Genomic DNA, 23,713 nt, shown 5'->3' on the forward strand with positions numbered 1-23,713 from the left:
AACAGTGAAAACTATTTTTTTCAATAATTTCATACATTTCACTTTCTTGTTGCTACTTTCAAAGGTTTATGGTTAAATGGCAGGCTAGATTTTTAGCAATTTTCAAAAAAACAGTTGTTTCCTGTAATTGATTTTAAACTATTTTTAAGAATCAATTAGGCCTAAATATGCAAGAACTCATTTTTCTTTTGGAAATTTTCTCAGTTCTTTTGCCAAGTGTATATAGTTGTTGGATAAAAACAATAAGTTTTTATTTTGAGAAAATCTAATTTAGCTTGTTATTGATGTTGAACTGAAATCTACAGTTTACATTCTTAGTTGCCAACCTTAAGCTGGGTTTTACAAGGCTTCCAGTGGAAGAACCACAGAATTAAGTAGCAGCTGAAACTGGATCCTCATTAAGTGACTCAGATGGACTTTTGTCTTAGGAGAATACAAATTGGCTGACTTAGTGCAATGTTGGAGTTGAATGTAACTTGTAGTAGGGTGTCCAAGTAAACTGATTAAGAGGAAAAGGCAGTATGTGACAAGTACTCTGTTGTTTTTAACATTTCCTAAACAGTTTTCAGCCTCAGGGATTGATTCTTACTCTGTTACAGGAGAAGAAAGGTTATTTGGTCAGTAACTAATGCTTATTATATTAGAAATTGCTGTTCAAGGATTCTTAGTGAATTTCTGCAGTGCATCTTGTAAGTGGTACCGCTGCTACTGAGTGTCAGTGCTGGATGTCTGCCTGAACCATAACGTGGCCAGTGTTGTTGCTGAATGCAAAACAAAGGAAATTGAGCAGATTTTTAAACTACATAGTTGAAGCAAGAAATCAAATTTGAGAAGATATGGTGATTCAAAGATACAAAGTCTTATTAATATGGGAAATTATAAACAGATTGTGACAGAAACGGATCAAGCTAAAGACTGCACACAACATTCAAACAAAACAGATAAACAGAGTGCAAATAGAAATGAAGTAGTAAGATCATAGGATTACAGAAACATGATTGCAGAATGATATGGATTAGGATGTGAGTTTTGACAGTATAAAATATTTAAGAATGAAAGAAAAATAGGAAAAAGTTGGAGCATGGCTCTGTTAGTTAATGATGGTATTAGTATAGTCGAGGGATAAGCCAAATTCAGATTGTTGAAACCATTTTGGTAGAGGTGAAGAAGGCAAGAAATCACTGTGGACGTGGTATACAGGCCCCAGGTCAGTAACCACATGGTAAGGTGGAGCATAAAGGAAGAGAGGTATGGTGATAATCATTGGTGACTTTAATCTGCACATCGACAAGAAAGTTGGTGAGTTCATAGAGTGTTTTCAGAGTACCTTCTTAGAACAGCATGTCCTGAAGCCAATCACCGAACAGATATGCTATATCTGGTACTTTGCAATGAAATAGGATTGATTAATGATGTCATAGTGAAGGCACCTCTACATAGTGGCAAGCATAATATGAATGAACTTTATATTTAAGTCAAGAGAGACAGCAGTGGGTTTTGAGACTTTTTAAAAATGTAAGTATGGGAAATATGAAGGCATGAAAGTAAAGCTGGAAAAAAATGAATTGACAAATTCGGTAAAAGGATAGGACAGTAGAGAGGCAGTAACTCTAAGGGGACATTTCTGAATACACAGAAGAAATATATTACAACAAATCAGAACCCACCATCCATGGCTAACTAGAAACTTTAATGATTACTCATTTTTAAAAATTTTAGCTTGGTGCTAAGAAAAATGGCGGTCAGAATATTGGACAGAGTATAAACTACAAAGAATGACCAAAGATTAATAAAGAAGAAAAAAGGGGAGAACACAAGAAAACTAGACAGATTACAAAATCAGATTGTAAGAAATAATACAAGTATTGAAGAGTTAACAAAGTGAGCATTGAACCTACAAAAAGTGAATTCAGAAAATTAATAATGGAAGATAAGGAAATGAGAATAATTCACAGATACTTTGTACCAGTCTTTACTAGAGTGTATATAGGTAATATCCCAGAAACAGTGATAAATCAAAAACTGGAAGGGAGGCAGGAACTCAGGAAAATCACAATCACCAAAGAAGTGGCATTGAGTAAGTTATTGGAGCAGAGGGCTTAAAATAAGTCTTAAAATAAGTGGCTAGTGAGATATTTGATACATTGGGTTTAATTTTCCAGAACCCCCTGAATTTGAGGAAGATCGCAAATATAACAACTTTTCAAAAAAAAATGAGGGAGACAAAATAGAAAACTGTAGGCCAATTAGCTTAACATCTGTTAGAGGGAAAATGTTAGAAGCTATTACTAAAAAGGTAGCAGGTCACTTTGATAAGTTCAAAGTAATCAAGTAGAGTTAGCATGGTTTTATTAAAGGAAATGACATTTGACCAATATATTAGAGTTTTTTGAGGAGATAACTAAAACAGTGAACTAGAAATCATTTGATGAAGTATCCCATCAAAGGTTATTCTGGAAAATCAAATATCATGGGGTGAGGGTAGAATTTGGCATTGACAGAAGCTTAGCTAACCAGAAGCAGAGACTAGGTATCTATGAGTCTTTTTCAAATTGGCAAAATGTAAAGAGTAGACAAAAGTAAGGACTGCAGATGCTGGAGATTAGAGTCTAGATTAGAGTGGTGCTGGAAAAGCACAGCAGGTCAGGCAGCATCCGAGGAGGAGGAAAATGTAAAGATAGTGCACCAATGAGATTGGTGCTGGTACTTTAACTATTTACAATTTATATAAATGATTTAGATGAAGGGATGGAAAGTAGTGGTTGTGAAATTTGCTGATAACCAATGAAAGGTAGGACAGTAGGTCATGAAGAGGACACAGGTTACAAAAAGATATAGATAGGTGAAATAAATGGGCAGAGATGTGGAAAAATGTGGGAAAGAATGGAATTATCCATTTGGTAAGAAGCATAAAGAAACATTATAAATGGTGAGATGTAAATTGTACAGCTCTGCGATGCAGAGGGAGTCACCCATTAAAATTGGAGATTAGATGAAATGCTTTCAAGGGTCATAGGTGTTTTGGAACTCTCTTCCTGCAAATATAGTTGAAGCAGAAGTAGATAGATGTCAAGCAGAATGGTGAAAGTTTGTCATGGTTATGCAAGAATGTAGATTTCAGGTTTCAATTAGATCAGCCATGATCTTACTGAATGTCAGAGCAGGCCTGAATGGCCTACCCCTGCTCTTAATTTCTATGTTTGTACAAAGTTCTTCATTGATATAAGGTGCCATGGGAAGCAATCATCCTCTGCCATCTCATTTGTGTAACTGCATTTCATCCATAAGCCCAGAAAATGGTTGAGGGTAGGATTTTCAACCAGGAGTGGTATTGTGCTCAATCTTGAACCCTCCTTATCTGATGCTCTATCGTATACTTTTCATTGGCTGGTGATCAGGATTAAGAAGCTTCCTTAACCAACATGCACACAGGCCAATTGCAGTGTCATTTCATGATTACTCAAGGACAGCTACAATCTCAAACTTGAACCCAACCAATGGGAAGGGAAGAAATTTGGTTTGATTTTTATCTTCAATTTGTAAAAAGTAAAAAAAAATTCCAACGAAAGTAAACCATTATTACTAAATGTGATCATTTGGTAATCAATACAAAAGAAGCCAAACTACTAAAAATTTGAATGTTGTCTTCATGATTAAGGCATTAAATGCTGACACTAATGGAAACCTTCCCCACCACCTTATGTGATGTTAGGATGTTTACATTTTAACTTATGGCCTTACCTTTAATGAAAAGAAGGGAGCAACTAATTATCAAAAAGTAGTTGTTTTACATGAGGAAAAAAAATGGAAAGTGCAGGATCTGTAAGCCTATGAAAAATATTCCATTGGTTAAAATTCATATTCCAGCTGCCCGCAATCCCGCAAATACCACTCACCACAAAACAAGAGGTCTTAGAAATTGTTTTTAAGAAGCACTCAAAAAGTGCACCCTGATTTGAAAATGTCACTGTGACTGGAAAATCACTTGCTTTATTGTGTTGTCAAAGGCTTCTATTTGTAACCGTTAGAATCCACACTCAGCAAATGTGTCTGTGAAGTGAGAAGAAAAACTTGAATAGGTCAGTCAAGAACCTTTCTCGTTTAAAAAAAACAAGCAGAGAAATGGAGCGAAAGCCTAATGTTAGCTTAAAGGTTGAGTGCACATTTGTCAATTTTACCCTCTCTCTCCATTCCCCACTGACAACAGTGAAGGAAAAAAACATACCTTGCACACTGTATTGGAACAACAGAGAAAGGCTAATTGCTAAATAAGAGAATTTGTAAAACTCTTCTCATTTCTTTGGAATTCCTTCCAGAAATGCTTTTCACCTCTCTTTCCATATGCCTTCTTCTCTAAGGTGTATTTCATGCAGTTTTCAAGTATTTTATTTAAATTTAAATGTCTCTTGCCTTCTGAGAATTCAGTTTACAGTTGCATGAACCTGATGTGCAATTATTTCTCAGCAAAGCCATTTGTTTGAAAGATTCCTGATGATGGGAAGTCTCTTATAATTCCCACTTATTTAAGTGATAACTTTGGCTTGTCAGGAGTGTGCAAGGCCATAAACAGTTCTTATCCTGTAGCTTCCATATTTAAATCAACATAAGTTACAGCAAGTGCAGAAAATCTGAAATAAAAACAGCAAATGCAAAAAGAAAGAAAATACATTAAAATATGGGTCTGCACCTGAAATGTTAACAAATCTATTCTTGTTTGGAATGTTGATGGACCTGCTGAGTAGTCCTAGAATTTTTGAAGCATTTATTATTAGACTATAAGAATTGATTTAAAATAAATGTTGGTTGTGTTTTAAATATATTTATAGTCTTGATTTGGGTTTTCTGTACCTAAAATAAGGACTTCTACCTCAGAACTGCACACTATATCAGCCTCAATTTTAAAGGACATTTTGAAAAGAAGTTTTTTCTTAAACACAGGGTGGATCATTATCAGCAAAAACTACAAAGTGGAGAATCGAACAAACAGTTTGAAGGTTCTAAGTTTACAATCAAGAGGCTAAATCATTAAGGTAATACTTGAAATAAATTTCTAACTCATTATTACTGTTTTTCCTACAGAAAAGCAACTAAAGAATAACAAGTACAAATGCCATATTGTCAATTTAAATTGTTTCAGCTAAATTTCTCCTAGCAATCTTTGTTACATTATTTTAATAATTTGAGAGTGAACGGTTGAGATTAACTACAAAATGGCAGCTACAATAAACTGCAATTATGTTTACACTTACCCACTAAATTCATTATCTATCACCATCTTCTGCAGGCCTGACGATATGCTGCTATTGGAGGGATTTGGTGTTGAGGTGCATGGGTCAGAGGTCGTTGGCACAGGTACAGCTCCTGGGTTGGTCAGCACAGTGTTGACATCTCTTAAAATGCGAGGCAAGGGGCCAAGCTTTGTTGAAGTTGCCTGTAGAAATAAACATTCATCTTTATAGAACACAAACATGTGTGCAAGTGATTTATTGAAATGCGTATTAAAGAATTAAGTTCATGAGGTTGCCAAACCAATAATTTGAGTAATGAATGATATATAACTGCATACGCAACCTCAATTGTATGAATAAAGTAAGTATGGTGATATAAAAAGGAAATATGTGTTCTAAGGAAAGGACACACAAATCAGAGAAACAGAAATCCTCATCTAAACTCATGTATTCAAAGTTCTGACTGACTTGAGGATTAGATAAACAAGACAGATTTCCTTTTTAATATGAGTAAGGGCAAACAATTACATCTTGGGAAGCATGAAGCTATAGCAGAATGTTATGCTGTCTGGGTTTGGTAGAAGTTGATATCCTGTTGAAGAGGATCCAGTTTCTATATTTTTTTCAACAGGGGAAAAGCGGCATTTAGTTGATAGTTTTAGCCTTTATCACCTCACCTCATTTATCTCAGCAGTCTTCTATTAATATCTAACTTGCTGTAAAATGTCTATTTCTTTTTTATCTTCATTAAGGCTTTCCTTAGCAATATTATCTTTAGCTGCCTTTTATTGTGCATTTCAGATTATTTGAATATGTAGATCTGGTGAAGGCTAAACATGATATGCATCTCTTTCTGCTGTAAATGGAGATACTTTTTCAATATCTTTCTACACTCCCTTTCCAACAAATTTTTGCTTATTCATTTCTTCTTGAATCTTTGAAACATTAGCATATGAAATTCTCTATCCTACCTTTATAATCTCATCTCTCGTGCAATTCTTTTGGAAATTAAGCTTGAAAATTAAATATGCAGAGAACAGAGTCTTGGGGAACTACCTATATCTTTAATTCAAGTGAGTGACAGGTTTTGTTTTTAATGGTTTGACAATAATTTAGAAAATGCAGTAGGTTAATATTGAAATTAAAAGTGAAGAACTTATAAACAAAGTAACCACTTTAAAATACATTCACTGAATTCTACATTCAACTTTACCAAAATTCCTAGTGGAGTTACTTTTTGTATCTCTTATGGAAATTTCCATAGTTTTGATACATCTCAAAAACAAGTAAACCATACGTGCCCCATGTTTTTGACGGAAATTGCCCCAACAATTCAAAGTTAAATTTTGCCTGATTTCTGATCACTACTATTAAGCTAAACCTTTGTGATGCCTTTCAAACCACGTTAATAAATCAAGTCTGTGGGCCCTTCTTGCCAACTAAGTTTCCACTTCCAAATTTATAATAAAAATTAGCTGTTAAACACATGACACAATAATGACACACTCCTGCCAAGTAGAAGCTTTGCAGCATCTCAGCTCTGGCTGTTCCAGATCCAATATTGTAACACAACTGTAAGATTTTAAAATAGGAAACTTCAAAACAGCTGCACATCCTTCTTCAATTAGCCACCACTTCCTCAGTCCGCCTTACATTTGATCCAAGTTTCTGTCCTTGCCAGTGGAATTGGAGATGGATTAGTATCTAAATACAAACTGTACAATATATTGATTTATTCAAGACAAATACAGAGCATAATGAGTGTCTGATGCCATGTAAACAAAACCTCACAATACAAAGCATAGAACTAATCATCAAATCCAATGTCAATTATGGAGTCATAGAGATGTACAGCACGGAAACAGAACCTTCAGTCCAACTCGTCGATGCCAACCAGATATCCCAACCCAATCTAGTCCCACCTGCCAGCATCCGGCCCATATCCCTCCAAACCATTCCTATTCATATACCCATCCAGATGCCTTTTGAATACTGCAATCAAACAAGTCTCCATCACTTCCTCTGGCAGCTCATTCAATACACGTACCACCCTCTGTGTGAAAGAGTTGCCCCTTAGGTCTCTTTTATATCTTTCCCCTCTCACCCTAAACCTATGCCCTCTAGTTCTGGACTCCCTCCACCAGGGAAGAGACTTTGTCTATTTATTCTATCCATGCCCCTCATGATTTTATAAACCTCTATATAACCTCCAATGCTCCAGGGAAAACAGCCCCAGCCTGTTCAATCCCTCCCCAAAGCTCAAATCCTCCAACCCTATCATCATCCTTGGAAATCTTTTCTGAACCCTTCCAGGTTTTACAACATCCTTCCAATAGGAGAGAGACCAGAATTGAACGCAATATTCCAAAAGTGGCCTAACCAATGTCCTGTACAGCCACAACATGACCTCCCAACTCCTGTGCTCAATACTCTGACCAATAAAGGAAAGCATACCAAACACCTTCTTCACTACCCTATCTACTTGGGACTCCACTTTCAAGGACTTATGAACCTGCACTCCAAGGTCTCCTTGTCCAGCATCACTCCCTCAGACCTTATCATTAAGTGTAAAAGTCCTGCTAAGATTTGCTTTCCCAAAATGCACCACCTCGCATTTATCTAAATTAAACTCCACCTGCCACTCCTTAGCTCTTTGGCCCATCTGATCAAGATCCCGTTGTAACAATCTTCGCTATCCACTACACCTCCAATTTTGGTGTCATCTGTAAACTTATTAAGGATACCTTTTATGCTCGCATCCAAATCATTTATATAAATGACAAAACATAGTGGACCCAGCTCCGATCCTTGCGGCACTCCACTGGTCACATGCCTCCAGTCTGAAAAACAACCCTCCACCACCACCCTCTGTCTTCTACCTTTGAGCCAGTTCTGTATCCAAATGGCTAATTCTCCCTGTATTCCATGGGATCTGACATTGCTCACCAGTCTCCCATGGAGAACCTTGTCGAACACCTTACTAAAGTCCATATAGATCACGTCCATTGCTCTGCCCTCATCAATCCTCTTTGTTACTTCCTCAAAAAACTCAATCAAGTTTGCGAGACATGATTTCCCATGCACAAAGCCATGTTGACTATCCCGAATCAGTCCTTGCCTTTCCAAATACATGGTACATCCTGTCCATCGGGATTCCCTCCAACTACCGACATCAGGCTCACTGGTCTATAGTTCCCTGCCTTGTCCTTACCACCGTTCTTAAACAGTGACACCACGTTAGCCAACTTCCAGTCTTCTAGCACCTCATGTGTGACTATCGAGGATACAAATATCTCAGTAAGAGTCCCAACAATCACTTCCTTAGCTTCTCACAGAGTTCCAGTGTACACCTGATCAGGTCTTGGGGATTTATCCATTTTTGTGTGTTTCAAGACATCCAGCACTTCCTCCTCTGTAATAAGGACATTTTTCAAGAAGTCACCATCTATTTCCCTACATTCTATATATTCCATGTCTTTTTCCACAGTAAATACTGATGCAAACTACTCGTTCAGTATCTCCCCTATCTCCTGCAGCTCCACACAAAAGCCACCTTGCTGATCTTTGAAGGGCCCTATTCTCTCCCTAGTTAGCAGTTTGTCCTCAATGTATTTGTAAAAACCCTTTGGATTCTCCTTAATTCTATTTGCCAAAGCTATCTCATGTCCCCTTTTTCCCCTCCTGATTTCCCTCTTAAGCATACTCCTACTGCCTTTATACTCTTCTAAGGATTCATTCGATCTATCTTGTTTATACCTGGCATATGCTTCTTTCTTTTTCTTAACCAAACCCTCAATTTCTTTCATCATCCAGCATTCCCTATACCTACCAGCCTTTCCTTTCACCCTAACAGGAATAAACCATCTCTGGACTCTTGTTATCTCACTTCTGAAGGCTTCCCATTTTCGAGCCATCCCTTTAACTATGAATATCCACCCCCCCGATCAACTTTTGAAAGTTCTTGCCTAATACCATCAAAATTAGCCTTCATCCATTTAGAACTTCAATTTTTAGATCCAGTCTATCCTTTTCCATCACTATTTTGAAACTAACAAAATTATGGTTGCTGGCCCCAAGCTGCTCCCCCACTGACACCTCAGTCACTTGCCCTGTCTTTTCTCTCCCAAGAGTACGTCACATTTTGCACCTTCTCTTGTAGGTACATCCATATACTGAATCAGAACATTTTCTTGTACACACTTAACAAATTCCTCTCCATCTAAACCCTTAACACTATGGCAGTCCCAGTCTATGTTTGGAAAGTTAAAATCCCCGACCATAACTACCCTATTATTCTTACAGACAACAGAGATCTCCTTATAAGTCTGCTTCGCAATTTCCCTCTGACTATAATATAAGGTGATCATCCTTTTCTTAGTTCTCAGTTCAACCCAAATAACTTCCCTGGATGAATTTCTGGGAATATCCTCCCACAGCACAGCTGTAATGCTATCCCTTATCAAAAATGCGACACCCCCTCCTCTCTTGCCTCCCTTTCTGTTCTTCCTGTTGCACTTGTATCCTGGAACATTAAGTTGCCAGTCCTGTCCATCCCTGAGCCACATTTCTGTCATTGCTGTGATATCCCAGTCCCATGTTCCTAACCATGCCCTGCGTTCATCTGCCCTCCCTGTTAGGCCTCTTGCATTGAAATAAATGCAGTTTAATTTATCAGTCCTACCTTGTTCTCTGCTTTGTACCTGCTTGCCCTGATTGTTTGGTTCGCTCCTTTTCTCAACTACCAGTTTCAGATTGATCTCTTTCCTCACTATCTCCCTGAGTCCCACCCCCTCCACCTTACTAGTTTAAATCCTCCTGAGCAGCTCTAGCAAATCTCCCTGCCAGTATATTCGTCCCCTTCCAATTCAGGTGCAATCAGCTGTTCTTGTACACATCATTTCTACCCCAGAAGAGATTGCAAATGATCTAGAACTGTGAATCCTTCTCCCATACACCAACTCCTCAGCCATGCATTCATCTGCTCTATCTTCCTATTCCTACCCTCACTAGCTCGCAGCACCGAGAGTAATCCAGATATTACTACTCTTGAGGATCTCCTTTTTAAATTCCTGCTTAACTCTCTTTATTCCCCCTTCAAAATCTCAACCTTTTCCCTTCCTATGTTGTTGGTTCCAAAGTGCCCTCTTCCCCTTGAGAACATTCTGCACACTCAGACATCCTTGATCATGGCACCAGGGAAGCAACCCTCTATTTTGATTTTTTTGCTGCTGGCCACAGAAATGTCCTGCGTGGGTTTCCTCTGGGTGCTCCAGTTTCCTCCCACATTCCAAAGATGTGCAGGTCAGGTGAATTGGCCATGCTAAATTGTTCATAGAGTTAGGTGTGTTAGTCAGAGGGAAATGGGTCTGGGTGGGTTAGTCTTTGGAGGGTCAGTGTGGACTCGTTGGGCCGAAGGGCCTGTTTCCAATCCTCCTCCTGCTCCTCAGATTCTGCCTGAACTGCTGTGCTTTTCCAGCACCACTCTAATCTAGAATCTGGTTTCCAGCATCTGCAGTCATTGTTATTACCTGATCTAAACTACCTGCCTACCTCTCTTACTTTTCCTGGAGTTAACCCATCAATGTGACGGTGTCTGCAACTTTTTTCCCTTCTTATAACTGCCATCCATCACATCCCCTTGTTCTTGTAAATGCCTCATTTTCTCTGTGTCTCCAACCGATCCATTTGATCTGATAGGATTCACAACCAATGGCATTTATTGCAGATATAATCTTCAGTAACCCATAAACTCTCCCTAAACTCCTACATCTGACAAGAAGACCATATCACTCTACTAAAAGGCCATTTCTGCTTCTTCCAACTACAGACCCAGAAAATAGCACGGTCTTATTCCTCTACAAAACACTGCTCCAGGCTAAATTAATACTTAGGCTTATATTTTTAAGTCTAATCAAGAGACATATCTCAATAAAACATATAATCAAGAAAGAACCCACACTCTACTCACTACCGGAGACTTACAGTAAGGCCACACTTAAAACTATTCACTTGTCTGTTTTTGTGCTGTGACCTCTCTCAAACAGGTTCCTCCAAGATTAGGTGTGAATTTTAATGTTGGTTAATTTTCCCAGACACACTCCGATGTCCAGCGATACATGAATTCAAACTGCAATGACAGTAACTGCGCAGGTTCACTGCTGTGTCAGTTAGCAGTGTGGGTTTCTCTCTCTCTCCCCTCCTCCACACACACACACACACACACACAGTGCACTGACCTCACCATGTGCCGACTTTCTCTGTTTCTCTCCCTTTTAGAAGTTTTGGTGTTTTGACTTTTTTTCCCCCAAAGTTCCAAAATAATGCAACAATATATAAAACAGTAATTGCTACTCCTCGAATTCAAGGAAACCACCTCCAACACCTAAAATACCTCAAAAAAAAAGCAGCAGCCTTTTATAGCCAGAAATTTTTCCAGTCCTCCATCTTAGACTCCCTAGGATGCTTCTGATGTGTTGTTATCTGTACCTTAAATCAGCAGATACCGTTATTTGAATTAAAGACTTGAAAGTACACCTGCTCCATTTGCGAAACCACTTCCCAGAGCAGTGAATGTAGGGTGGAGAGTTCTCGGCCCAGATCAATGTAACCCTCAAATCCCGCCGTATTTGAAATGGTTTCTGGATTGGAAATTTCCAGTAAGAATCGCTGCATGTTGGTCCACTCATGTTCAAGGAACTGATTCATGAAAGACATATACTCTTCTTTGCTACCAAACCTATTGGTTGAGATATGAAAATCAAAGTTTTATTTGTTGTTCATAACATCAGTATGTCAACAAAACTCATTGTATAAGTCTATCAACAAAGACATTCTTGGATATTATTGTTGTATGCACTAATGTAAACCGAAAGTGACTCAGTACTGAATTAGATTATTCATAACGGGAACGCAAGACAAAATTTGTGCATTCCAGCTTCAGAATTCAGCTTTAGATCTTAAACATGTTCAAAATACAGACATTTGACCAAATTCACGGAGCACCTTAAGTAAATAAAGTCAATTTCGATTACAGGCTATTATTCAGAACTGATCCTTCCATTGTTGTAATGGACCTTTTACACATAGGAAGGAACACAGGTTCAATGATTTGCTCCTACTTATTTGGTAGACATGAAAAGACAGTGGTGACTGACACAATCAGGAAAGAGCCTTTTAAACTTAAATACCAATTGGTAAAAACAGCTGAATCGGGCATTCAGTTCTCAAGTTTGAGGAAATGGAGAGAAATGGTGTGACAAAGATGTGAAGAGAAAGGGGAACTAAGAGATCATCAGGTGGGTTGTGACAGAGGGGGGCACTTGAAAATGGGGGTAGGAAGGGAGAGTATAAAAAGGAGAAGAAACTGGACTTTGATAATGGTTTATTAATTCAGATATTCATACGGCATTGCCATGAAACAAAATGGAGTCTTTTTTTTCTTCCCCCGCCTTCCTCAATTCTAACAGTTATCAAATGATGAATCTGCTAATGAAGCCTAACATTGCTGGTCTAGGGTTTTAATAGTTTGAGCAGATTGGTTGCTCTCCTGATTTTTTTTTGACTGATGGATTTTCTTACTTTGCTTTGATTCACGGAAAAACATTTTTTTTTTGTTTGTTTTAAAGTAAAGGGCTAGTTCACCAATTTTGGGCAATACTTTCTGGTGCTGTTCAAAGGTTAGTTAATGACAGGCACAGATAGTGTATCAGCAGCTTTGGGCAACAGTTGAAGGAAACAATTTCCAGAAGTAGACAATCTTAACCCTTGGCACACCATTTAACCCAAGACAATGAGACACAGAGATAGCAAAATGACATGAACAATAAAAACATACAGAAGAACTATCTGCATTCTGCCCCACACCATAGAAACTACCCTCAGGGATACAGTGAAGCAAAGTCAAAAATTTAATTATTTCAGGTGAGTAAAACTTTAAATGTGATTGTGTAACATTGAGGAACTTGTAAAGCAACCCTACTATGTACACCAAATGTTTCTGTAATGGAGCAAATCTAAAGTTCAAAAATTAAATGAAATTTAAACCATGACTTATTACATGAGAATGTCACCTATTTGAGCTTGTATTTATAGCTGTATAGTGTCATTGCCTATGTGGGTTCAGATAAGACTCAATTGCTGAGATTTGGTCTGTCCTAGTCATCATGAAGCAGGGAGGTCTGACATTGTACATTTGTTTTCTCCGTATGATTGACTGACTACATTGGTTCAAAAACATGGATAACTGAATATTTATTGCAGCAATCTTTTAACTTTCAAGTGGTAGAGTGAATGAGCTGCATATATAAATTTAACTTGTCTGATGAGATACCTAGAGCTATGGAAAAAAGCATGTTACACATTTGTAGACATCTGCATGCCTATATAGTTATGTGAGGTTTCTAGTGTGTGCACTCACACATTATATTTGCTGTTTTCTTCATAGATTAATTTCAGGCAAAGTATGAAGGCATTTGATTCAGTTAATTTGATGAAATATTTAAATTGAAGCCAACAAAAATACTTACTTTGCAAAATTAGCTAAGTTTTGAGTAACCTTGGCAATTAAAGTCAAAGTGCGGGCTGTGCGGTCATCTGGGTATTCCTGCAGAAGGTTGAAGAGAGAAGGGGACATAATGGCCGGACAGAGGAACCGCAGAAAGAGGGAAGCACTAATTAATCTCTCGCTGATGTCAGGACGTCCACGGTTGCTACACTCCTGTCTCCATGATGCAAACACTTCCTTCAGTTCTCGTGGAAATACGCTGTGGAACAATTTGTTATAGTCAAGTGAAATTATTTTCCTTCATTTATATTGTCGGTACTTAAACAGAAAAGAAATATCTTTTAAAGCTAGTGAAAGTCATGCTCATCATCAGAAATGTTAAGATTTTAATAACTAAATTTCTTCTTCAGTTGAAATACTTTATGATTACATAACAAAAATATTATAAATCAATCACAACACAACAAAAGAAATGAAAACATGTTGCATAAAATTTATGGTAACTCAGTTTTATGCAAGAAAAGTTTACTAAAAATACCAGACGTTCTTATTGTTAAAAAGCTCCTTTAGGATCATATTAACTCAGGTGCAGGAATATACCTTAAGTCTGCTCTATCATTCTAGATCACGGGTGATCATCATCCTCATTATCATACTTCTACACCATCCCCATATCATTTAATATCATTAGCAACTAGAAATCTATCAATCTCTGTCTAGTTAATGACTGAGCTTCCACAATCCTCTGGTATGAAAATTCCAAAGATTCACGACCCTCTGAATGAAGAATTTCCTCCTTATCGTGGTTCTAAATGGCTTGACTTTCATTCTGAGACTGTATCCTCTGGTTCTAGACCCAACATCTAAGAGAAACATCCTTTCTCTGTCTGCTCTGGCTATTTCTTTAAGACATTTGCAAGTTTCTATGCAATGAATTCTCATTCTTCTAAACTCCAGAGATTCTACACAATTAAAAAGCTGAATTTAGAACACAGAAAAGCGTAGCACAGGAACAGGCTCTTTCTTTACTGAATAAGTGTTGTTTGAACTTTTGTTGTGCCCTCCATGATTAATAGTAATGGTGATGTACTTACCCAATGGAGAAATAAGGGCTCTAGTCATTAAAAACACACAATAAATCATGACAGTACTTTTCAGTTTCATTTTGTTGAAGAAATTATGTTGCATTAGTTGCACAATTGATTTTTTGATGATAATTATTGACAAGACTCATAATACATGTCTGTAATAAATATTTAACAATTTATACATTAAAACAGATTAATATTGAAATTGTTAATAATTTATATGTAATGCTCCAGTTTACTTGTAAACAAAGTGATATTTTTTGTGAACAGTTTTACAATTGGTTGTTTAAAAACTATTTTATGGAGAAGTGTGCATCCAATGATAGTTGTCTTTTTTCAAAAAATATGGAATGCTTCACAAATTTGCGTGTCATCCTTGCGCAGGGGCCATGCTAATCTTCTCTGTATCATTCCAACTTTAGTATATGTGCTGTAAAAGCAGCCACAGATAGTTGTCTGTTAAATAAGTATAAAATCTTACTCATATAATAAGGTCCTACCATTTTGTATTGGAGTTAGTATTGTGTCTCCTCTATTTTAAAGTTAAAGTGCAGAGCTAAATGCTACTGCTTTATCAAAGGGAATTATGAGCTCCCAGCATTGACAGGTCTCTCACGGGTAGAGGGATGTAGCAGATAACATTTTCAAGGACAACAGCATACAAAGGTCATACATCTCCATTTAAGTCCTATTCCCTAAGGGCTACATATCAAAGATAAAAGCACCTTCAAATATTAGCCTGCATTGTAAGTAAGTTTCCATTAATAGTGATATGATTTTCAACCATGTGATTTATAAATAGTTAATAATGATAGAGTTACTAATTAAATTTAATGCACTCCACAACCAAAATTAAACTATCCTCTCAAATGTGCAGTGTAAGAATATGAATGAATAACATTTTTACACAGTAATTAACATACTCAGTTATTACCCTGATTTTTGTGATAAATCAATTTTTGCCAGTAAGATATCATGCACGCAACAGTAATCAGTTGATTCTGATTAACAAGAGCTTGAAAAATATTCTTTTGTGTAAGTTTTACAGCACAGCACAGATTAAAGACCTTAACCAAAACCAGTTGTCTTTGATTATGCATCTACCTTTTTAAATCTAAATTTGTGCGTATTAAAAACTAGCCAATGTAAAATATCACAGACACCCAATATTTTTTACATGATAAAATTAACATGGCTGTGAAAGATCTGTCCATCTGCATACCAACCAGTAAAGGCTCAAAAGATGCTGCAGGTGAAAATGTCTCGGCAGCTACCTAATGAACTGGGAGGTGGTAAAGGCTCTGTGTAAATAAAAGCCTTTTTCATTATTAAATCACTGCTAACAACTTTAAAGGTGTATAAGTTATATTAACAATGCCATCTGAGTTCATTTTCACATGATAATCCACTGTTATCATGACTGATTGAAAGGTGAAGAGGAAAATTATTTGGGATAAGAGCTGGACAAAAATGTCCGTAAACATACATTAAGGGAAAATGCTTCTCTTTCCAAAGAAATATTTCTTATTGAATACTGGAGTGATAATGATCACAGTTATCTATTGCAAAATAATCCAACCTTGTATACATTTTTAAGCATCTGGTTACTATCAGAGTGAATAGAGACATTGCCAATGTTTTATTTGTTAGTTAAAAAATTGTCAAGGTGTTAGAACAACTCCTGCAGAAGATTTAAGGGAAAAGTGATGATTCCAAACAATTACCTAGAAAACCTTTCCTCACAGTATTATACACACTCTTCTACAGGTGGACAAGATGCATTCAAGTTTCAAATTACCATTAGATTTCCCTGGCCCCTAATAAAATAAAAATATATTGCTAGTGCTATAAATTAAAACTGGACCCCTGCTAATTTACAATGTATTTCTCCAATAAGCACCAACCTCCCTCCCTAAAGGCTCTTGTGGGTGTACCTTTGTAGGTGTAACTATCCCCATGGATTGCAGCAGTTCAAGAAAATTGCTCTCCACCATCTAGTCAAGGACAATTAGACATGGACAATAAATGCAGACCTTGCCCTCAATGTTCACATCCCATGAAATAATTAAAAAGAAATGCTACCGAGCATTAATGATCAGTCAAAGTTACAAGGAAGACTATAAAAATTATTATAGGTATTCAGTGAGGCAGTTTAGGAGTCAGGCGGTGGAATTTTAAATTTGTTCTTTAGGCTTCTGCTGTACGTAGCAATTCACATTTGCTGTTTGTTATTTAATTGTACAACAAAAATAAGATAAAGGATAGATATAATGCATGTGTTCATTATTTGTTCTGGGGCTGACAGTAATTAAATATAGTTAATAATTTTTTATAACCTACTGGATTTTCCGTGCTCAAATCTAATATCTATACTTCTTAGAAATTAAGGAACATTGCACAGATGGAAACTAATTACAAGTTTTGTATTTAATCCCTATGACTGCTATGAAAACTATTTAGAGTCATAGAAGCAAAATAAAGCTTAAACACATTAATTGTTGTTTATAAATAAACATACTTGGTAATGAATATACAACGTGTTTCAGACTAAATGTACATCTGCTCTTTAAGTCTGAAAATAAATGAAATCAAAGTGACAATTCAAAATTAAAACAAAAGATATTTCAAACTGTTAATGGTTCTATCTACATCTGAAAAGCAGAAATATTGAGCAAGGTTTCTGATGCAGCCCTTCATCAGGACAGGGAATGTTATCTTTTTTAGAGACTGAACAATGTGCTGTTTTTTTCCTTTCAAAGGCCTAACTATGTTCATGAACTTACCAAGTGATTAATAAAAGAAAAACATCAATGAAAAGCTTCACTGAAATATAACTGACCAGTATGAGTTAATGATCTTGCAGAATGCCAGCTCACAGCACATTTTCAAGTTACTCTGATGCTCAGCAAGGTCTCCTGATGAGCATTTGTTTGGATCCACCTCACAATTTTCATCTGATTCATAGAGAGCCTTGATGAATTCTCCTGTTGAAAACAGAAATAAATTATTGCCAGCTAAATATCTCTCTCTTTTAAAAGAAATCTTTAACTTTGATCATGGCAGCACTTATTTAAAGGCAGTAAAAAGCAAAAAATGTGTCTTCTCACATTTTCTATAATCATTAGTTGAATAATGTATTCAAATGCAATCTATAATTAGGGATTTAAAACACTTGAGTATAATGCATTACTACTGGTAGCTGAACTAATACCAATAGGAATACTGAGAAAAATAAGCAGCATCAGAAATCTGTCATTTTCTCAACAAAAGATTGTTGCAAAGCATTACTAGGAATTCATGACAAAAACAATTTCCTACATTCCTAAAAATGCAACTGAAAACATTCCAAGGCAAAATACAATTTAGAGGAATAGTCAGTCTTTCCTGTCTAGACAAAAATGTTAAAACAAACTGTATGTTCAACTATTGACGCAAACATATTCCCCAAATAATTTTCTTTTGATGTGTTGATGTCTCTCATCAAGCTGTTACTGTACCAGAGGTTCTGGAAAATATAACTTTGAAGTAAATGTCTGTCGACTAGAAATTAACTTGTAATTTCACATTATTTATTTTGTTTCTTCTGAAACCAATGCATTCTATTATAATGTTGACCCACAGATGTTGGGTGCCCTCAGTGTAAGGAACATCTGCCAACAGATAACAATTGGATGTAAAGGTAAGATATATGATTCTGATCAAACAACAGGAAATGCATCTCTATGCAGCACATCTGGTTTAGATGGCTTTTCATTATTTTTTCCAGCGATCACATATTATCTATTGCATCACACTCTTTCTTGGAGCAGGGCGAAGATCCAGGAAAACCAATGATAAACAGATGATCAAAGTGTTATAAAAGTGCTGGATATAGGCTCACTTTTGTGATCCTACACATTGCAAACTTATAAACTTGGTCAACCTTTGTGAAAAGGAATCTTGTAGCAGCAGAACACACTTCTGTAGAAAGGAAGGCTTTAACTAGAGAGAACAAATGGAGGTCCTCGTACATTTTCTAGTGGTTGGTCTCATCATGAGAGAATGAGGGCACTACATGATCTTGTTCTCCCAGTTGCAAAAAGTAGATGGTATTAGCCAAACTGAAGTTGGGAAGAAACAGAACTGAAGAATAATACAGAGAAGAAAGTAAGCATACCTAAATTCTACCTGAGGCTAGAATCAAAGTTAAACTATTTAGCTGAAAATTCTCTGCTTCCATTGTTCATTCTTACAGATACAAGAAAATAAAAATGTCCAATAATTTTCACATCACCAAAAAAGTATGAATAAGACCAATTACTTTTTTATTGGTTTGGCTGCAAACAGACACATCCTGCAATGGTTTTCTTTTTATTTCATGTTAGTATTGAATAATTCTGTAATTTTTTTTTAGATTAGATTACTTACAGTGTGGAAACAGGCCCTTCAGCCCAACAAGTCCACACCGCCCCGCCGAAGCGCAACCCACCCATACCCCTACATTTACCCCTTACCTAACACTAGGGGCAATTTAGCATGGTCAATTCACCTAACCTGTCATCTTTGGACTGTGGGAGGAAACCGGAGCACCCGGAGGAAACCCACGTAGCCACGGGGAGAACGTGCAAACTCCACACAGTCTGAGGCGGGAATTGAACCCCCAGGTCTCTGGCGCTGTGAGGCAGCAGTGCTAACCACTGAGCCACCGTGCCGCCCATTTGTTAAATGAGTAAATTCAACAATGGTATTTCAGTTGCAATCTGCAACGGTTACAAATTACTCCCCATAGCTGCATATTCTTGTCCTTCAAGATTAAACAATAGAGGTGAAGAGGTCATCTTTCCTTCCTTAAAATGTAATATTTAAGTTAAAATATTTAATAATATTTTGTATATTTAAAAATGGTGAGTAGAAGGGCTTATAGTGAGCCCTCCAAAAAAACAGACTATTTTCTTATGGACTAACAGATAAAGAATCACTGGAAATTGAAATTTCATGAATTTATTTATTTTGACATAGCAATGCTTTAACATACTTAAAAAGGCACAATTAAAGAAAATTTAGCATATTGTAAATCTCAACTCTGATTGCTTAGTGTTTGTTTTACAAACTTCCTCCTGGCATACCAAGTGCATCTTGAAGATACTTCTGGCCAACCAACTTTAGATACTCTTCTATTGCTTTGGTTGCTAAGGTGTTTTCTCGAAAAATTAGATGTTCATTGTCACCGCAACGATCGACTTCAGACATCATTAAATCTGTCAAGAAATCCTGTGGAAGAGAATATTAAAACCAAGTTACTTAATAACTGAAACAATACCAGAAATAGTTGGAGAAACCCAGGAGGTCTGGCAGCATTTTGAGAAGAGAAAGACAAAAAAAGTTAGCATTTCGGGTTAGGTGACCCTTCTTCAGAACTGATTGTTGCTAGGAAAAGCTATGCTGAAGGGAGTGGGGAGGGGAGAACAAGTATGCAATAGTGGAAACAGAGCCCAGAGGGACAGAAAGATAGGCAGATGAAGGAATGGAGTATTGTAAGCCAGGGAGAGAGGAAAGCTGATAATTAGGACCATTGGTAGGTGAAAACGGGTTAGCACAAGACTGCCGACCAACCTTGTTTTTACTGCCAGTCAGTTTTTGCTTGTATGTTCTCCGATGTCATGGTTACAGTGCTGGTATAAATTCCATGGACTATCCCCTAAACACATCTCCCATTAGCAGAGATTTTTGATTCATTCCTCTAATTAATACTCAATATTTGATTCTAAGTGTTGTTTCCCATTTTGTGTACCATTGACTCTTACTGGCTGACCAGACAGAGGCATCCACAACTTAAAACTATTATTTGTGATGCTAGTTATTTGAAAATAAAATCTTTCCATTCTGACAAGAATTCAACAAAACTCTTGTCGCTGCTTCATTAAATGCTCGGTGGGTTTAGGTTTGTCCAATATCTGCATTTGTGAATTGCTGTGCTCTTCCAGCACCATTGATCCACAATATCTGCATTAGTCCGTCCTATCAATTAGCGGGCCCTCTTGTGATACAGAGGTAGCATCCCTACCCCTGAACCAAGAAATCTGGTTTAAGTCCTACCTGTCGCAGAGGTCTGGTAATAACATCCCTGAACAGGTTAATTAGGAAAACAGGTACAGCAAAACACAACATTGTTGACTAATAGATGAAGATGTATTCATTGTATATCTCCAAAATAATCACCAAAATATCTACTTACTTTGAAACACCACAGAAATATTTGTTCATATGTTTAGATGATGAAACCATACTCAAGTTAGTACTTAGTGCTTTTGAGTAGCTGGCTGTTCAGAAGAATCCTATCAACTGCATAAAAGTGAAGCTTGACATGGCAAACATTATTTAAAGAAAGGTTTTGTATTTCCATCAATCTACATGAAATGCCATTTTTACAGATATTACAGAACAAATTACTTTGTAATCATTAACAAACCAGAGGACTCAATTCTAATACCAACCAACAAAGTGCTGGAGAAATTCAGCATGTCTTGTAGCATCTGTGCAGAGAAAACAGAGTTAATGTTTTCAGTCCAGTGCCCCCTTTTCAGTTTTGAATTGCTGTTTCTCCAGCAATTTCTGTTTTTGTTTGTTTCAAAACTCCAGCAACTACAGTTCTTTAATTTATTTCATTTAATTCTAATACTACACAAAATTGAAAAAATATGTACCTTCTTTCCTGGAGTAGAAACATGAAATATTTTTACTACAACAGCCTGCTTTGAGATGATAGTCATTGCATTAGCTCTCTGTAACTTTCATATTACTCAAACATAATGATGGACTACAATAACTTGTATTCAACACAGAAATTCAGCTACAAAATGTAAACCATTTGGTCATAGACAATATGATCAGAAGAGTGAAATCATTCTGTGATAAGCCTTCCCATTTATTTTAGTAATGGCATGGTTCACCATCATTTAGATGCTTCAGTCAGGAAAGAGGTGGTTAGGGCATTCAATGTACTTGCATGTTAAGGCAAGTGGAGACAATGTCCAAGATAATTAACATTTTATACCAGTCAGTAAACCAACTAGTGAAACTCTCTGAACAAAAGGCAAATTCATTCACACTTGTACTTGGGAGTCAGATTGTCATATTAATTTTAACTATAATGATGTATATTTAAAAGACATGCCTTTATATATTCAAAAAACAAAATGCATTGTAATATTGAAAATAACTTATAGTAGTGTGGAGACCATAGAATAGTGAAGCATATCAATCGCCTTTTCAAAATCATTTTAATTAAATGTTAGTTCAGGTAACATTTTCCCTTTGCTATGGATGTGCAGCTTTTAAACAGACCACATTTGAATTAGGGCAATGATAGAAATGACGCTTTCAAATTTCTCCTCATTCAAATTAGTGCCAGGTCAAATGTTTACAATCACCCTGAATTGGCACTAAATTTCAGAGTTTCACAGGTCTTCGGAAGATCTAGTTATTAAACACTGTGCTAAATTTGCATTCTGATTGGGTTCCATCATTACACAGCATTGGGCTTCAATGTATATAACATATCACTAAATTTATTTTCAAACCACACTGCTGGCAGTTTTTTGCTTACAATAACCACATCATGTGAATGTTAATAATGTGAACCAGAGTTAATCACTGTTCAGTTCAAAAAAAGTTCAATAAGAGGTGAAAGACCTTGATTAATTAAATAGTCACAGGAGGAGAAAAAGTCTTATCCTGTCTTTTAAAGTTGCAAGTTCAGCAGAAAACAAAGCCTGAGAAAGAGTTGAAGGTGAATACAAGAAAAATGCTTTGCAGTGATATTTATTTCAGAATTCTAGCAGCTACAGTATTTTGCTTTTGAATTTTCATTTATTTGTTCAGTTCATGGTGTAAGTAATTATATAAAACAACAGGGAAGCACATTTCTATTATAGAATCATAGAGTCATAGAGATGTACAGCATGGAAACAGACCCTTCGGTCCAACCCATCCATGCCAACCAAATATCCCAACCCAATCTAGTCCCACCTGCCAGCACCTGGCCCATATCCCTTCAAACCCTTCCTATTCATATACTCATCCAGATGCCTTTTCAATTTTGCAATTGTACCAGCCTCCACCACTTCCTCTGGCAGCTCATTCCATACACGTACCACCTTAAACATGAAAAAGCTGCTCCTTAGATCTTTCCCCTCTCACCCTAAACATGTGCCCTCTCGTTCTGAACTCTCCCACCCCAGGGAAAAGACTTTGTCTAGTTATCTTATCCATGCCTCTCATGATTTTATAAACCTCTATGAGGTCACCCCTCAGCCTCAGACGCTCCAGGGAAAACAATCCTAGCCTATTTAACCTCTCCTTATAGCTCAAATCCTCCAACCCTGGCAACATCCTTGTAAATCTTTTCTGAACCCTTTCATGTTTCACAATATCTTTCTGATAGGAAGGAGGCCAGAACTGCACACAATATTCCAACAGTGGCCTAACCAATGTCCTGTACAGTCATAATATTAAATCATTGTGACAATTATAGTACATTGTGAATAACACAAAATGCTGAAAGTACTCAGCAAGTTAAACAGCCAAGTTAACATTTCAGGTCAATGACCTTTAGATGTCAAGCAACTCAGTTTTTTTGCTTTTGAAATAGCAAATTAATTAATCTTTTGGGGAAAAAAGCTGCTGTTAAAAAAATTTTTGGAAATGCATAAAGCCGAACAAGAAAAAAGATCAGGCGGGTGTAGTTGCAAGTCTTTCTGTTCTGTTAATTTTATTTTTTTTTCAGTTGAATTTCTGCAAAATTACACAAACCTACATTTCCCTTTCATGTGTGCTAAATCATCTTAATCTGCCAGTGAAAGAACAGCATCAAGAGCATCTTGTCAAACCACCCAGTATTATTAAAATAAATGAAC

General features: G+C 36.7%; 1 protein-coding gene and 1 non-coding gene across 12 annotated transcripts in view; both read right to left on the reverse strand.

Annotated features, from left to right (window-relative positions):
- The window catches only part of LOC122564877 (disabled homolog 2-interacting protein-like), a 684,630-nt gene that overhangs the window by 37,791 nt on the left and 623,126 nt on the right, over positions 1–23,713 (reverse strand). For all 11 annotated transcript variants that reach the window (XM_043720268.1, XM_043720274.1, XM_043720269.1 and 8 more), the window contains 5 exons: positions 19,925–20,069; positions 17,659–17,803; positions 13,754–13,990; positions 11,763–11,964; positions 5,250–5,431 (listed from right to left, as the gene is read on the reverse strand). In XM_043720268.1, the coding sequence (XP_043576203.1) occupies positions 5,250–5,431; positions 11,763–11,964; positions 13,754–13,990; positions 17,659–17,803; positions 19,925–20,069 (911 nt within the window). The remainder of the gene's footprint in view (positions 1–5,249; positions 5,432–11,762; positions 11,965–13,753; positions 13,991–17,658; positions 17,804–19,924; positions 20,070–23,713) is intronic.
- LOC122565027 lies at positions 15,159–15,261 on the reverse strand. The gene has a single exon (XR_006316063.1). It is a non-coding gene; the product is annotated as a U6 spliceosomal RNA (small nuclear RNA).

The sequence above is a fragment of the Chiloscyllium plagiosum genome, chromosome 30 (genome assembly GCF_004010195.1).
Source record: "Chiloscyllium plagiosum isolate BGI_BamShark_2017 chromosome 30, ASM401019v2, whole genome shotgun sequence".
Lineage (NCBI taxonomy): Eukaryota > Metazoa > Chordata > Chondrichthyes > Orectolobiformes > Hemiscylliidae > Chiloscyllium > Chiloscyllium plagiosum.